Source organism: Pollachius pollachius (genome assembly GCF_949987615.1).
Source record: "Pollachius pollachius genome assembly, chromosome: 10".
NCBI classification, from domain to species: Eukaryota; Metazoa; Chordata; class Actinopteri; order Gadiformes; family Gadidae; genus Pollachius; species Pollachius pollachius.
In genome coordinates this window covers 636308-648863 of record NC_136943.1, presented here as the reverse complement: position 1 = coordinate 648863, position 12556 = coordinate 636308, and the positions used below count along the sequence as shown (strand labels likewise).

The 12556-nt window shown below is 50.6% G+C and overlaps 1 protein-coding gene across 1 annotated transcript; it reads right to left on the bottom strand.

The window, feature by feature from the left end:
• Positions 1 to 213: 213 nt before the first annotated feature.
• reep2 (receptor accessory protein 2) lies at positions 214 to 12222 on the bottom strand. Its single transcript, XM_079744458.1, has 8 exons — positions 11986 to 12222; positions 9184 to 9256; positions 7454 to 7530; positions 6861 to 6981; positions 6457 to 6570; positions 5204 to 5390; positions 3508 to 3686; positions 214 to 2869 (listed from the first exon to the last, which is right to left on the bottom strand). The coding sequence occupies exons 1-8, from the start codon at positions 12015 to 12017 to the stop codon at positions 2801 to 2803; spliced, it is 852 nt and encodes a 283-aa protein (XP_079600584.1). The 5' UTR covers positions 12018 to 12222; the 3' UTR covers positions 214 to 2800.
• Positions 12223 to 12556: the final 334 nt, after the last annotated feature.

Sequence of the window (12556 nt, the reverse complement as noted above, 5' to 3'; positions counted from 1 at the left end):
CTACATGCAAAAATCCATTTCTGCCATTGTTACGAATTACAATTTTGATTAGTGTTCTTCTTCCAAACCCACATACACAGATAGCAGACAACGTTTGGAAGAGAAAGTCTTGTCTCATCAAATGGATGCTAAATTAAACACTTGTAATGTCTTACTATAGCTGCAACCAAACCCATTCAAGAAACGTTATTTGGTTTAAAAGGTGTAGTGATTGTGGTAACAGGATTAACCCAACCGTGCCTCTGGTGTAAAGTGCCTTCTCACTCTAAATAACCATTCAGATCCGGAGGCAATCACAAAGCGATGCACCACTCAGGCTTTCGATGGAAGAAATCACGTAGAGCATTACAGTTCTCCTTTCCTTTATTAGTAGAGATTCGTTAACTGTAAATTACAGCGTTAGCTACCGTTATCCCAGCGCACGAGTGTACTTTATTAGCATTGGCACAAACAATACACTTTAATAAGTTGAATATCCTCTCACTGTCAAATTCCCTGTGTACAACACGATCCCCAATGCATTTAAATTAAATAAACTCAAATCAGCAACACATGTTTAAAAAGGCTCACAGAAGATAAACCAAAGTCGACGTAACGAGTAACTCTCGGAAGGTGTTGAGGTGTCGCAGTATTCTCCTGCCTCGTGCAAACTTCAGCAAATTAAAAACAGAAAGTCCTCCCTTTGCCTCGTTTAAAAAACAAAACACCAGCATAGACCGCGTGGCGGGGGGGGGGATAAAACAGATGCAGTTGGAGCGGACGGCAACGCCAGCACGTCAACAGAAGTTCTGACCGCGGTGGTTCCTGTTCACAACGCCGCTAAAGACCTCGTTAATGCGGTTTGTCGAGTTTCAGATCGACAAAAACATTCTGAACTGATGAACGGGTTTTAAAAAAAAAATAAAGTAAAGAGAAAGGAGAAAATAAGGCAAGCAAGCTCATTTGAACAGTTAGTTACTATTTACAGACTAACATCATTTACCCTGAAATGATATGGGTTGTCTCCCTCTTGTGGTTTAAAATAGTCAACGAAAGAAAAAAAATATATATTATAATAATAATAATAATAATAATAATCACAACATGCTTTAAATGACTCCCGGTCCTAAAAGAACCATGCCCATCGCAAAACCAGTCCTGAAAGGACACCAAGACAATATTTTAATATTTAATTTGGAACTACCTCTGATCTCAGGGAATGGAGACATTGGTCAGAGAGTCAGGGCCAATCCCCTACAGCCCATCAACACCTTCTCTAGGGTGGCACGGTGCTGCTACAGAGACACACTCCTGGAGCCCTGACCAGGCAGTCACATCACGACCCCCGATGTTACAACAAGGTCACTGTTCTGCTCAACGCATCCTTCTACCTGAACGCCTCACTGCCCGACTGTGTTCCTCCAGATCAGACCGCAGGCTACGCACACGCCGTCTGATATCTCACGACGATACACTGGCAGTTTGAACACCCTTTGGGGCCGCAGAGAGAACGAGGGATGGTCCATAAGCCAGCAGGCGCCGATTGAGGCGTGTTCACGATGGTGCGGTACCAGGGGGTCAGGGGCTAGTCAGCGAGGGCCTCACGCTGGGTGAGAGAGGCGGAGCCGAGAGGCTGAGACAACAACAAGTAAACAAGTAAACCAATAAATCGATTAAATTAAAGGCTTCACATAGTCCTCATGGTATACGTTGATGCGATTAGCGGACGACTCAGCGTAGCGTCAACACAAGTTAAGAGTGCGCTATACATTAACGTTTTGGTAAATGCGAGTAGAGTAATAAAGTAGCCGTGTTACAGTTAGCCGAACCAAGGAGGGACGGTGGTGGGAGGGGAGCGTGGTAGGATGCTGAACGCTACCCCCGAACCAACATGTCTTAGTCGGACTCCATCAGGTATAAGTGAGCTCAGGGAAGACATGGAGGGAGAGAGCGGGGGGGCGGGGGGCGGAGGGGAACCCAGAGCAGATTCCTCTGGTTTATTCATCGACTGGACTCCAGGGACGGAGTGAAGCCACCAGTACTGATACAGACTCGAAATTCGAAAAGCAACGACGCACGTGTAGTCGCCGGGCCTGTTGGTGAATAGGAGGGGAGCGAGGGGGGTGGTTCCCCTGGAGACCGGGGTCAGAGGTCAACCGATATACGCAGTGCTGAGAACCCTCCAGGGTGTGGGGGCGGTGTGTCAAACACTGCATCACCGCCTGGGGCAATGGAGACTCCTTGCAAGTGACATCAATATTAAGCCTGCAGACACCCCTAGCCCCAACCGCCGGTCCACGACCGGACCTGGGGTGTGAGGGGGCCAGGGGCAGATACGAAGCTAACCACAGAGTCTAAATTAACACCACTGCCACTATTAGAGGTCTGTTTAAACGAAACGCACAACATTTAGTCAGGGATACGATGAACAGACATAAGCAGCCATGGAAGAGCAGGGGAGCTCATGTGATGTTGACTATGCCCAAGCCCAACCCAAGATCCACATCTGACCTTTGACCCTAGACCTTTCCCCTACCCCCACCCCAGACGAGTTTTGTAATCTTGGGAAGACGCGTTCTTCACGTCCGTGTCCGCGTGGACCTTGGGTAGCGGCATAGGGGGGAGGGGGTTCCGTCGTAAATAAAACGTGTTTCCGACATCGGAACTTAAATGCATTCTTTTTACCCCCTGCGAGTGTGCGTGGGTGGTGTGTGTGTGTGAGGGCGTGTGCGTGTGCGGGGGTGTGCGTGGGTGTGTGGGCGGTGTTGGGGGCCCGTGAGGCGGTACTGTCGGGTGCGAGCTGAGCGCCGCACCGGTCCAATCAGGGCGTCTCGGCGCTAGCGGCCACGATCTTCTTCTTCGTCGTCTTCTTCACCACCTTGGTCTGAGTCTGTCGACGCAAATAGAAACACACCGGAAAGCAGAAGGGGGGGGGGTAATGGGCAGGTGTTGGTGTGGCCGTTACACTCGCATTTCGTCAGGTCGTTCTCAACGACTGGAAATATGCTACAAATTTGGGATGACATTTTCCCTATAAATAATTCACAGAATGGCTCACTGGGGGGGGGTGTGGGTTTGCTTGCAGACAAACAGATTATTATTTGGGGCAGCAAACATTACTCTGTTGATGGCACAAAACAAATCCACGCATCGTTGGCGCCCTCTGGCGGCCGTGGCTGTTACTGTGCATGGATCACGTACGGTCTAACTATGTTACAGCAGAACTTATGGGCGGAGACGGGCGCGACAGAGTCATTAAACCCCGTTCACCAGCAGACTCCAGGTTCTCTAAAGCCGGGGGGGGCAAGGCGTGAAGCTACGCCTCGTTCTGGAGACATCGATGATGCCTTCAGAAGTAGAGGTCACAGGCTCACAGATCGAAACCACCGTGAAACAGGCTGATGTGAACCGGCCGGCCGCCCTGACCCCGCCCCCGTCCGCTCCCAGACCTCTGATCCTCTATTGTGAGAGATAACGGGTTGTTTGACCCGAGTGCAGACGTTCACCGAGGGGGTGGGGGGCTCGTACCTCCGTCTTGCTGGCGGCGGGCTTCTTGACGACCTTGGCGGTGGCGGCGGCGGCGGCGGCGGCGCGCTTGGGGGGCTTCTCCGTGGGGTCCTCGTCCGACTGCTCCGTCCGCGTGTCCGACTGGTCTGAGCCGTGCTGCGAGGAGGCGTCGTCGGGGACGACCATGGACAGGGAGCGGGCTGGAGGGACACAGGGGGGGGGGGGGTCAGGAAGAGGTTGCACCCCCCCCGGGTAACGTGCTCGTGACTTCAGTCGATTCTGTCGCATGGCCGGTGCCCGTGGCCGTTTTATGTGGTTCATAAATTAACCCAGGACCTTGAAAGCTGCTGCATTAACTATATTGTTTTGCGTGTTATTTTCCACTTTTTGATTTTTCACAAAAAAGCTAGACTGGGTACCCCCCCCGCCCGTTCTGCCAACGATTTGAGTTCGGCCCGCAGAAGGGTCTGGAGAAGAGCCACACATTTCTTTCTGCTTCCGATTTTGCGGGAGCCAATCATCAAGCTGGCTTTTCCCCCTGGCGCGCTATTGGCTGGTTTAACACAATGACGACAGGGAAGCGACTGCAAGCAGCCAATTGCGTACTGAGTCGTTTGAACTAGGCCCGCTGATCACGCCTCTTGTGCTGAAGAAAATGATAGCGGCCTCCCCAGACCAAGCTCAATCTACCATGGAGCTTGGTCTGGCTTCACCCAGGCTACAAAAAAGCATGATGATGTTCAAAACCCTCCCGACCCCACGCATATATTTAAACAAACAAAAACAAAAATTTAGAAAAACAATTTTGTATTATTGATAATTGTGACAACACATATCAATTAATAGCTTCCCTCAGTACTCATATTAATCTGCATGAAGAACACATGTTCAAACCACAACTTTGACAGGATCCTTTCCTCATGGCTCCCTACTCTCTCTCTGTATTCAGACCGCAGCGTGAGCGACCCACACCGGGAGGAGCGCCAGACACAAAGAGGCCTCTCCTCCCACTGGAGTCACATGCGCTCTCTCTCTCTCTCTCTCTCTCTCTCTCGTTCTGCAGCAGCTCTAAATCACATGACTGCTGCCGGGCTGCCCGACCACAGCCCCGCTCACCGCCCGCCCCGTCCTACTGGCACCCCGTCCTAATGCCCCCTCCACCCCCTCGCTCGCACGCTGGTTCTGATGTAAATTCACAGCTCTGGTGAGCGAGTCCTTGCTGGGTTCTCTGTTGGCTCATTACTCATGCGGGGCCAGAGTACCTGTTTTTTACCCCCCCCCCCCCTGTGTTTGTGTGAGCGTGTGCGTGTTCATTCTGCACGTCTGTGTGTGCGTGCGTGTGTGTGCGTGCTCAGTCTGCATGTGTGTGCTCATTTACGTGTGTGTGTGTGTGTGTGTGTGTGTGTGTGTGTGTGTGTGTGTGTGTGTGTGTGTGTGTGTGTGTGTGTGTGTGTGTGTGTGTGTGTGAGTCTGCTAACTGCATGTGCATTTGTTAACTATGTATTATCACTGTGTGCGCTTGTGCGTTTCTGTCTGTCTTTGTCTGTCTGTCTGTCTGTCTGTGCTCATTTGTGTGTCTGTGTGTGCGTGCTCACTCTGCGTTCGTGTGAGTGTTCGAACTCTGCATGTGCGTGTGTGTTCGTTCACTGTGTGTTATCACTGCGCGTGTGCGTGCGTTTTGGTGCGTTCACGCTGCGTCGGTGTGCGCCCCACTCACTCTCCCGCCGCGTGCTGGCGGTGCGAATGCGCGGCAGCGTGCTGGCCCCTGAGCCCCCGTCCTCCGAGGGGTCCCGTCTGGGGCGGGACCCCTCGGTGGAGCGCAGCCCCAGGTCGTCGTCGGCGTTGATCATGGTCAGGTCCTGCATGCTGAAGCTCCGCAGCTTGTCAGAGAGAACGCCCTGGCCCTGCACACAGACACACAACCAGAGACACTAAGAAACACTCAGAGACCCCCCAGACAGAGACCCCCAAGGCGACGACTGACGTCGCCTTGGGCCGATGCTGCATAAACTAACATTTAGGAACAAGATCACCGCAAGATAAAGGTCAACATGGTCTGACCAACGTGGTAACATCCTCCTACCTGGTACCTCCTACTTCCAGGTAGCAGGTGATTTTCTGAATCTCAAAGAAAATGATTCCCCACACGGGAGAGGGATGTGGCCTCTTTACATCGCCCAGCGCAGCTTTATACACCCGTGGACACATCTCAAGCTGCCCCAGCCCAAACGCGGTTTCCCACTGCAAAACAGACCTCAGTAACAAAACCTCACTATGATAAAAGGTCATCGAGGGCAACTAATGTACAGAGCGAAAGCTCATGACACCTAATCTCGATTAACAGTTTGAGTTTACACCACTGGGAGCATGGTTGTACACTGAGGTTGGGATACTTGGCAGACGGCTCTAAACCTCCGAGTGCAGCAGGCGTGATGGGATGTGAAACTGCCCAGTGGATGTCCTCCAGGATGGCTTAGCTCCGCTCATGGGCTCCTGCCCGGCACAATCTAATCAGCGTCGGGACTTCTGCATGAAGCAAACTTTGTTCCTCAAAAAGACGCCGTGGGCAAGCTTGCTCGCTGTCGAGGGAACTAACGGAATAGCGGTGCAGGATAAAACGTCAACGTCAACAAAAATTTGCTGCTCCCTCCCTCCCCCGTCCAGATGAAAGCACAAATCTGATTTACAGGGAGGATGTTTTCCCTTAACCGTTAAGGGCTGCCCAGATGGGCCAGCATTGAGCCGAGAGCGGTCAAACATCTCAGCTCCCGCAGAGGCCGACGCGGTCTACTGGAAAAACATCCTCACGTCGCACTCACTCACTAAGAGCTGACGAATCGCCGAGCCATTTCTACCTAATCACGCTCAAACGGGAGCCCTCTCCACAGCCTCACCAAGGAGCCCCCGAACCCCCCCGCATGGCTGAGTCAGAGGAGTGTGCGTCTCAGGTGGGCGGTGAGTGCAGCTTACCTTGGTTGCCGCGGTGACGGCTGCGGTCGCCGCGATGTTGAGCCCCCTCTTGCCGAAGCGCATCATGGTCTCGTAGCTCTTGTCTTTGGCCTGGGTGATGTACTCGTCTATCTCCTGTCAGGGGGAGGGGGAGAGAGACAGACAGACAGACAGAGTCAGAGTCAGAGTCAGAGTCAGAGAGAGAGAGAGACAGACAAGAAAAGAAACAGACAGAGTAGACAGAGACACAGACACAGAGAGACAGAGAGACAGAAGAGAGACAGAGAGATACAGAGAGACAGAAGAGAGACAGAGAGAGACATTATGTGAGGGTTGATTATTCAAGGCATTATCTGAGCCCCAGACTGGGTTGAGATATTGAGCTTGCACTGGTGCATTAATAACAAAGAGGTAGACGTGGGTACCTTCTCCTTGTTGGACAGGGTGGGGTGGACGAACTTGCGGTAGAGGACACTGGAGCCTTTGGTGTAGGGGGACAGGAGCCAGATGACAAAGGCAATCTTCAGCTCAAAATAAAACGGGAACCTGGGTACCAGAAGGCCGACAGGATAGGGTCAGAGGAGGGAACAGACACGAGACACTCCTCCAACAGGAGGGTAAGAACACTAGGAGAACTAGACCAGACAGGATTGAGAACAGAAAACAGTAAATGTCACTTAAAGTTTCCATTGATGTTTTCCCGAAAGTGATTTATTTTTCTACAGATTAGGACGTGTTTAGGATATGGATTGCATAATAATTTAAATGGCAATTTTGGCCTCCGGAATTATCGTATCGTGAAAGGTTGCAATTAATAAATAAAAACGTATTATAATCACATAAGCTTAAAGAAAAGTGGTTAGATATATGGCAGCACCACAGAATATTCATTGCATTGTTAATATTTTGATCACAAAGACTAAATCGCAAAAAGTAAACCCTAATCCTGATATTGGGCAAAGTAATCACAATAAATAAATGCTTGATAAACATCATGCCCAGATCAGCCCCTACTCACCAGGACAGCACAAGATCAGTCACCGTCTCCGCCGTCGAGAAGAGCGCAAACACTATCCAGTACATCATCCACTTCACCTGGACACACACACGCACACGCACACGCACACGCACACGCACACACACGCAAGAGATCTGGAATCAGGTCAGGCCCCCAGCAGACCCGGCTGGGGCCCGTGTGGGCCGTCACGTGGGGGGGGGCTTCATGTGTGTATACTGGGCCACGTCCAGCCATACGCACACCCTATGTTGTGGAGCACTCTGATTGCATCATCGTGCATGACTGAGCTCTCTGAGACAATGGAAGTGGAGAGACCGGGGGCATCCGATACAACGTTTATCAAATCAGTTCCACAGCTAAAAAGGTGCCGTTGGAGAGATGCAAAGCGTGGGCCGGCCTTACATCATAGATATTGTAGCGTAGAAATGCTTTTGGCTGCATATAGGTCTGCTATCTCCTGGTAGATAAAGGGAGAGAAACGCGCCCCGGGCATGAAGATGAATCATTTAATCCGGTGCGGCTGAATCACTTAACCCTTTCTGCGAGACAAACCAGGAAAAGGCAGACAAACCGCCGCTCTAAAAATGGCATCCGCCCCTCACTCTTATTCGCCCCTTCATGCGGCCGCCTGCCAGCGCAGCCGTTGAGAGGGGGTTGCTATGGTAACCCTCCAGGAGGAGACTGTGGTCCCGGGAGGGGGGCTGGGCCGCGGGCCAGGGCAGGACGCCAAAGCCTCTCCTGCCGGCCTCTACTTTACATCCGAAGGAAAGGAAGTGCAAGGCGTCTTTGCGTTCTGCTAGAGTTCTCTAGGCCGTCCGAGAGCTGTTCCTGCGTGCAAGCATCGGTATCCTTGACCCATACGGGTACAGTTGGACCATGCAGGCTGGATGGGTAGCCAAACCATACAATCACTGTTTTCAGTTGAAGCCTGTTATGTTTCGGTCTCACTAAGTAATTAATATGTTTTTTTAAGTTATCGTATAAACGATTCTCCAAATGGTAGTTTGATTGGCTGAGCACCCTAAGTCGATTGAGAGTAACGTGAGTTTTGACCAATCCCCTTGCCCCTGCTCTAATGTCCCAATGCATTATTATCATCATTATTATTATCATCTTTCCCTCACATTGTATTTTTTCTTCTTCGAGGAGATTCTCCTACAGACACTTGATTTTCCTACCCTTTAATTACCTGATGATTACAGCAGGACTCGTTTTTGAAATGCAACGTGCAAAACAGAACAAACTTCAGTGAGGCGTCACAAACGTCTATCACCCTAAAAACACTACAGCAGAAACAGAAGCGTGCAGCCATCGCTGCTGCTAGAAGGAGGGAGTCCCGCGCGTCTCCAGGCCCTCGACATTGAGATTCCCCTGGCCATCCGCTCCAGCCTTAATCCCATAAGCTCATCTCATTAAGTCACAACACGGTACGGTTGAGGTGGTTTTTGGTTCTGCCCCTGAACTTTGCATTACAAATGCAAAGTTCTAGATGCGATTCCAAGCATACAATAATACTTTCCCTACACATACATTTTATGTCACTATTGAATTTAACTTTTAAATGATTTAACAGTAGCATAAAAAGGCATGTCATGTACAACATCAGCTTAATGACATTATTAGCAATTACCATAAACAAATGGCAAATCAGTGTCTGACCAGAGGCAGAGTCACAGGGTTATGTAGTGGTCATCAAGGTGTCATGTTACCACACAGAAGAGGATACTCACATATTCTTTTACATTCTTAGTTTTGACAGCCTTGTAGGAGGAGTAGGCGGGGTAGAGAGTCCCAAAGGCGAGGCTGGAGAGAGAGAGAGAGAGAGAGAGAGAGAGAGAGAGAGAGAGAGAGAGAGAGAGAGAGAGAGAGAGAGAGAGAGAGAGAGAGAGAGAGAGAGAGAGAGAGAGAGAGAGAGAGAGAGAGAGAGAGAGAGAGAGAGAGAGAGAGAGAGAGAGAGAGAGAGAGAGAGAGCATGTGTTGGGGAGCCTTGGGCTGTTAACATTAACAGTCAACCTGTGAAAAGAGAACTTGGATAGCCCCTGGATGTTAACTCGTGACACCGGACTAGCCTGTTTTCATCCAAGTTGTGTTTTATTTATATGCAGCCTCTGAAGTACTCGGCATGCCTGAATTGAGTATCCCTCTCCAAACTTTCAGTGAGAACTAGGCCTTGATTCTTTCCCCTTTTTTTCTCCCAACGGGACTCCACACCCATTACTCCAGCAATCTTTGCCCTGCCAGAGGAAGTGGCGTTATCGAGCTGCTGGGCGGTGGGCTCGCCAAAGCAGACGCCAGCACGGTGTAATCAGTTCAGGAAGGGCCTGCAGTGAGCCAGATAAAACAGGGAAGACACACAGAAGGCCTCCCGAGGTGGGTCACCGCGGCACACGCTGATAGCAACGCCGCAGACACAGACGGTGTGGGCGGCCGCATGTGGCCGGGCCTTCCTGGAGATTTGTGCAGAGGCGACAGAATGCTGAATAGTGCAATGGCGCGGAAAGATGAGGACACACCGGCCCCTTCACAGGTCCCACGATGACACCATCCGAGGAGGCTGAATAAGTTATGACCCGAATATCATCGTGGCCATGATTCATCACTTCCTCAGCCTACCCCTTGAAGCGGCAATGTGGGCCAGTCTCGTCATGGCTCCCATTGATTCAGCCGGCGTACGTCGAGGCCTGACCACCAGAACCGCGTGACTCCTTTGAGCGTGGCCCTGCTCCCCACAGAGGGCAAGGGCCGTCCGAGGAGCGCGTCAGGCCCGCAGGCCCGTACCACCAGACCCTCCATCGCTTTGGGTCTGACTCTCCCAGTCTCGTCCTCCCTCCTCCTCCTCCGACGGCCGGCCAAGACACTGGGCTCTCACAAGTTCACTGGAGGACTCGAGTAGACTCATGTTTGTAGACGCCTTTCAGTCAGAATAACAGGAATTAGGCTGTTCACCGTTAAAGGAGGGAGAATCGAGTGTCCTGGATGAGGGAGAGTTACTCTGTGATCCGGTCAAATGAGGAAAATGGGCTTAATGGAATGCAGCACATCGGGTCACATTGTTAGACTTCCAGACACACATGACCCTTAAGCCTTAACTGATCCAAACAACCCTTACTGAACACACATAGTGTGCTATCGAAGTGAGTGAGTGATAGAAATTTAAGAGGTATAGATAGATAGATTTACACGGATTATATTAAGCAACTGTGCCTTTCCAGGGGTGGTAACATAGTTTGGACACACAACGTTTAAACCACTTAGAAATGTCTGGTCTAAATCGAATCAAAAACAAATTGACAGCAACATGGTCAATCAGGACCAGGGGGGATGACATCAACGTTGCTCACAGATCACCAAAACAACCCGATCCCTTCGTAGGCAGAGGGACTCGAGTCATCTGCCCAGTCCCTCCAGAAAAACGCGATTATGCGATCGCATAATTCAACGCATAATCAGCCAAAGTCCGCATATTCATGCGGGGCCCGCATTTTTTCGAATATGCCGCACTTTCACCGCATAAATTGCCGATTTCCGCGCAAAATATACGGAAATATGCGCCTGATTCCAAATATGCATGATTTCATAATCCCCGCATTTTTGTCGCAAAAAAGTCACATATATCTTAGCAGAAAGTTGAAAAATGTTGCGTTTACTTCACACAAGAGCAGCCATTTCCCTGTTGCCATGGGAACGTTATGAAGTGACGTAATTACGCGACGCGAACGTCATCGAAAAGCTGCATTTTTTCGCAAGTTCACGCAATTGTTGCAAGTTCTCGCAATTTCATCGCATAAATATGCCGCATATTTCATCGCATTTTTTAAGAAAACGTGCCGCATAATCAAGGATTTTTGGCCGCAAAAATCACAAAAAAAGCCGCATTTTTCTGGAGGGACTGTGACATCACGAGGGCGGCAGGTGGGAGAATCACATCCCAGCACCCCCCGAGTTCAACGCAGGTCCAGCAATGAGGCTGAATGGGTCTCTTCCGTGCTTATGTCACAGCCCATACCTGATCAACACGTCTGGTGTTGCAGTATCATATTGAACCACAGCATGGCCCAACAACACGATGCCTGCTGTGCATCATCTCATAAGCGCTCACACCTATGGTATTTAGATCCCCCACGTACAGACAGATATAACCGAGATATATTGGCGATGCATGGCTTGATAAACAAGTGGCATTCGTCCATTTAGATGCCATTGTAGTTCTGTATCGCATCCCCTCACCCGACCGGCAGGCTAGCGCCCCAGCTACCCTAGACAGACATCCACGTTGCTGTACCACAGATCATGAACTATGAATCACTACCATAACCCTGCACATGCGTGCTGCCCATCTGCATCCACTCGCTCTGAAACTGAAATCATTTGAAAAAAGAAACGAAATCCGTGTCATGATGACACACAGTCTAAATAAATGTCAATCACCACCAAGCATATGCTATGCAGCTGCAGCGACATAAAGCACCAGTCGATGGAGCGCCGCCTGATGTCATAACAAACACACACACGATCCCAGGGTTCATACTCACACTACGATCCTCGAGATGATCCACGACACCATGTTGGAGTTGGAGGTGAGGTTTCCTCTGTGAGAATGGTGCCTAACGAGCTAGGTGGCCCCCATTCCTCCGCAACCGTGTGTTGTGATGCTGGGGAGGCCGGCCTGCACGCCCCTGGAGCGGTGGAAGCTGCTGTGTGGACCGTCAGGTGGGACGCGGACGAGGACTGCTGCAGTACGTCGTAGGCAGGGAGAGGATCATGAATTATAGCGGACCGCCCGTTTAGCGCAAAGCAATTTCCGGTCCCTTGTTTCCTGTTTGTTGTTAACGGCCGTTTAGTGCCTCACCGGAGCGGGAAGATTAAGGAAACGACAATAATACCGACAAGGGGGAAAAATGTGTTTTTTTAGGCGAAATGTTCGACAAAAACAGCCGAAAAAGGTTGTAAAACGGATCCGCCTCGTGTCAGAAGACTATCTCCGCTCACGCCGTTAAACCAATGCAACTGAAAGTCCCACCTTCTCTCGCGCCTATAACGCTAATTTGGAGCATCGCGTTCCGTTGTCGTGAGAACGAGGCGACGTTGCCTTAAAGGGCCACA

Coding starts and splice junctions, on each gene's coding strand:
- reep2 (XM_079744458.1), bottom strand. CDS start 12,017: ATGGTGTCGTGGATCATCTCGAGGATCGTAGT. Junction 6,571..6,860: donor CCCTGTCCAACAAGGAGAAG/GTACCCACGTCT, acceptor TCCCCCTGACAG/GAGATAGACGAGTACATCAC. Junction 2,870..3,507: donor CCGCCGCCAGCAAGACGGAG/GTACGAGCCCCC, acceptor TTGCGTCGACAG/ACTCAGACCAAGGTGGTGAA.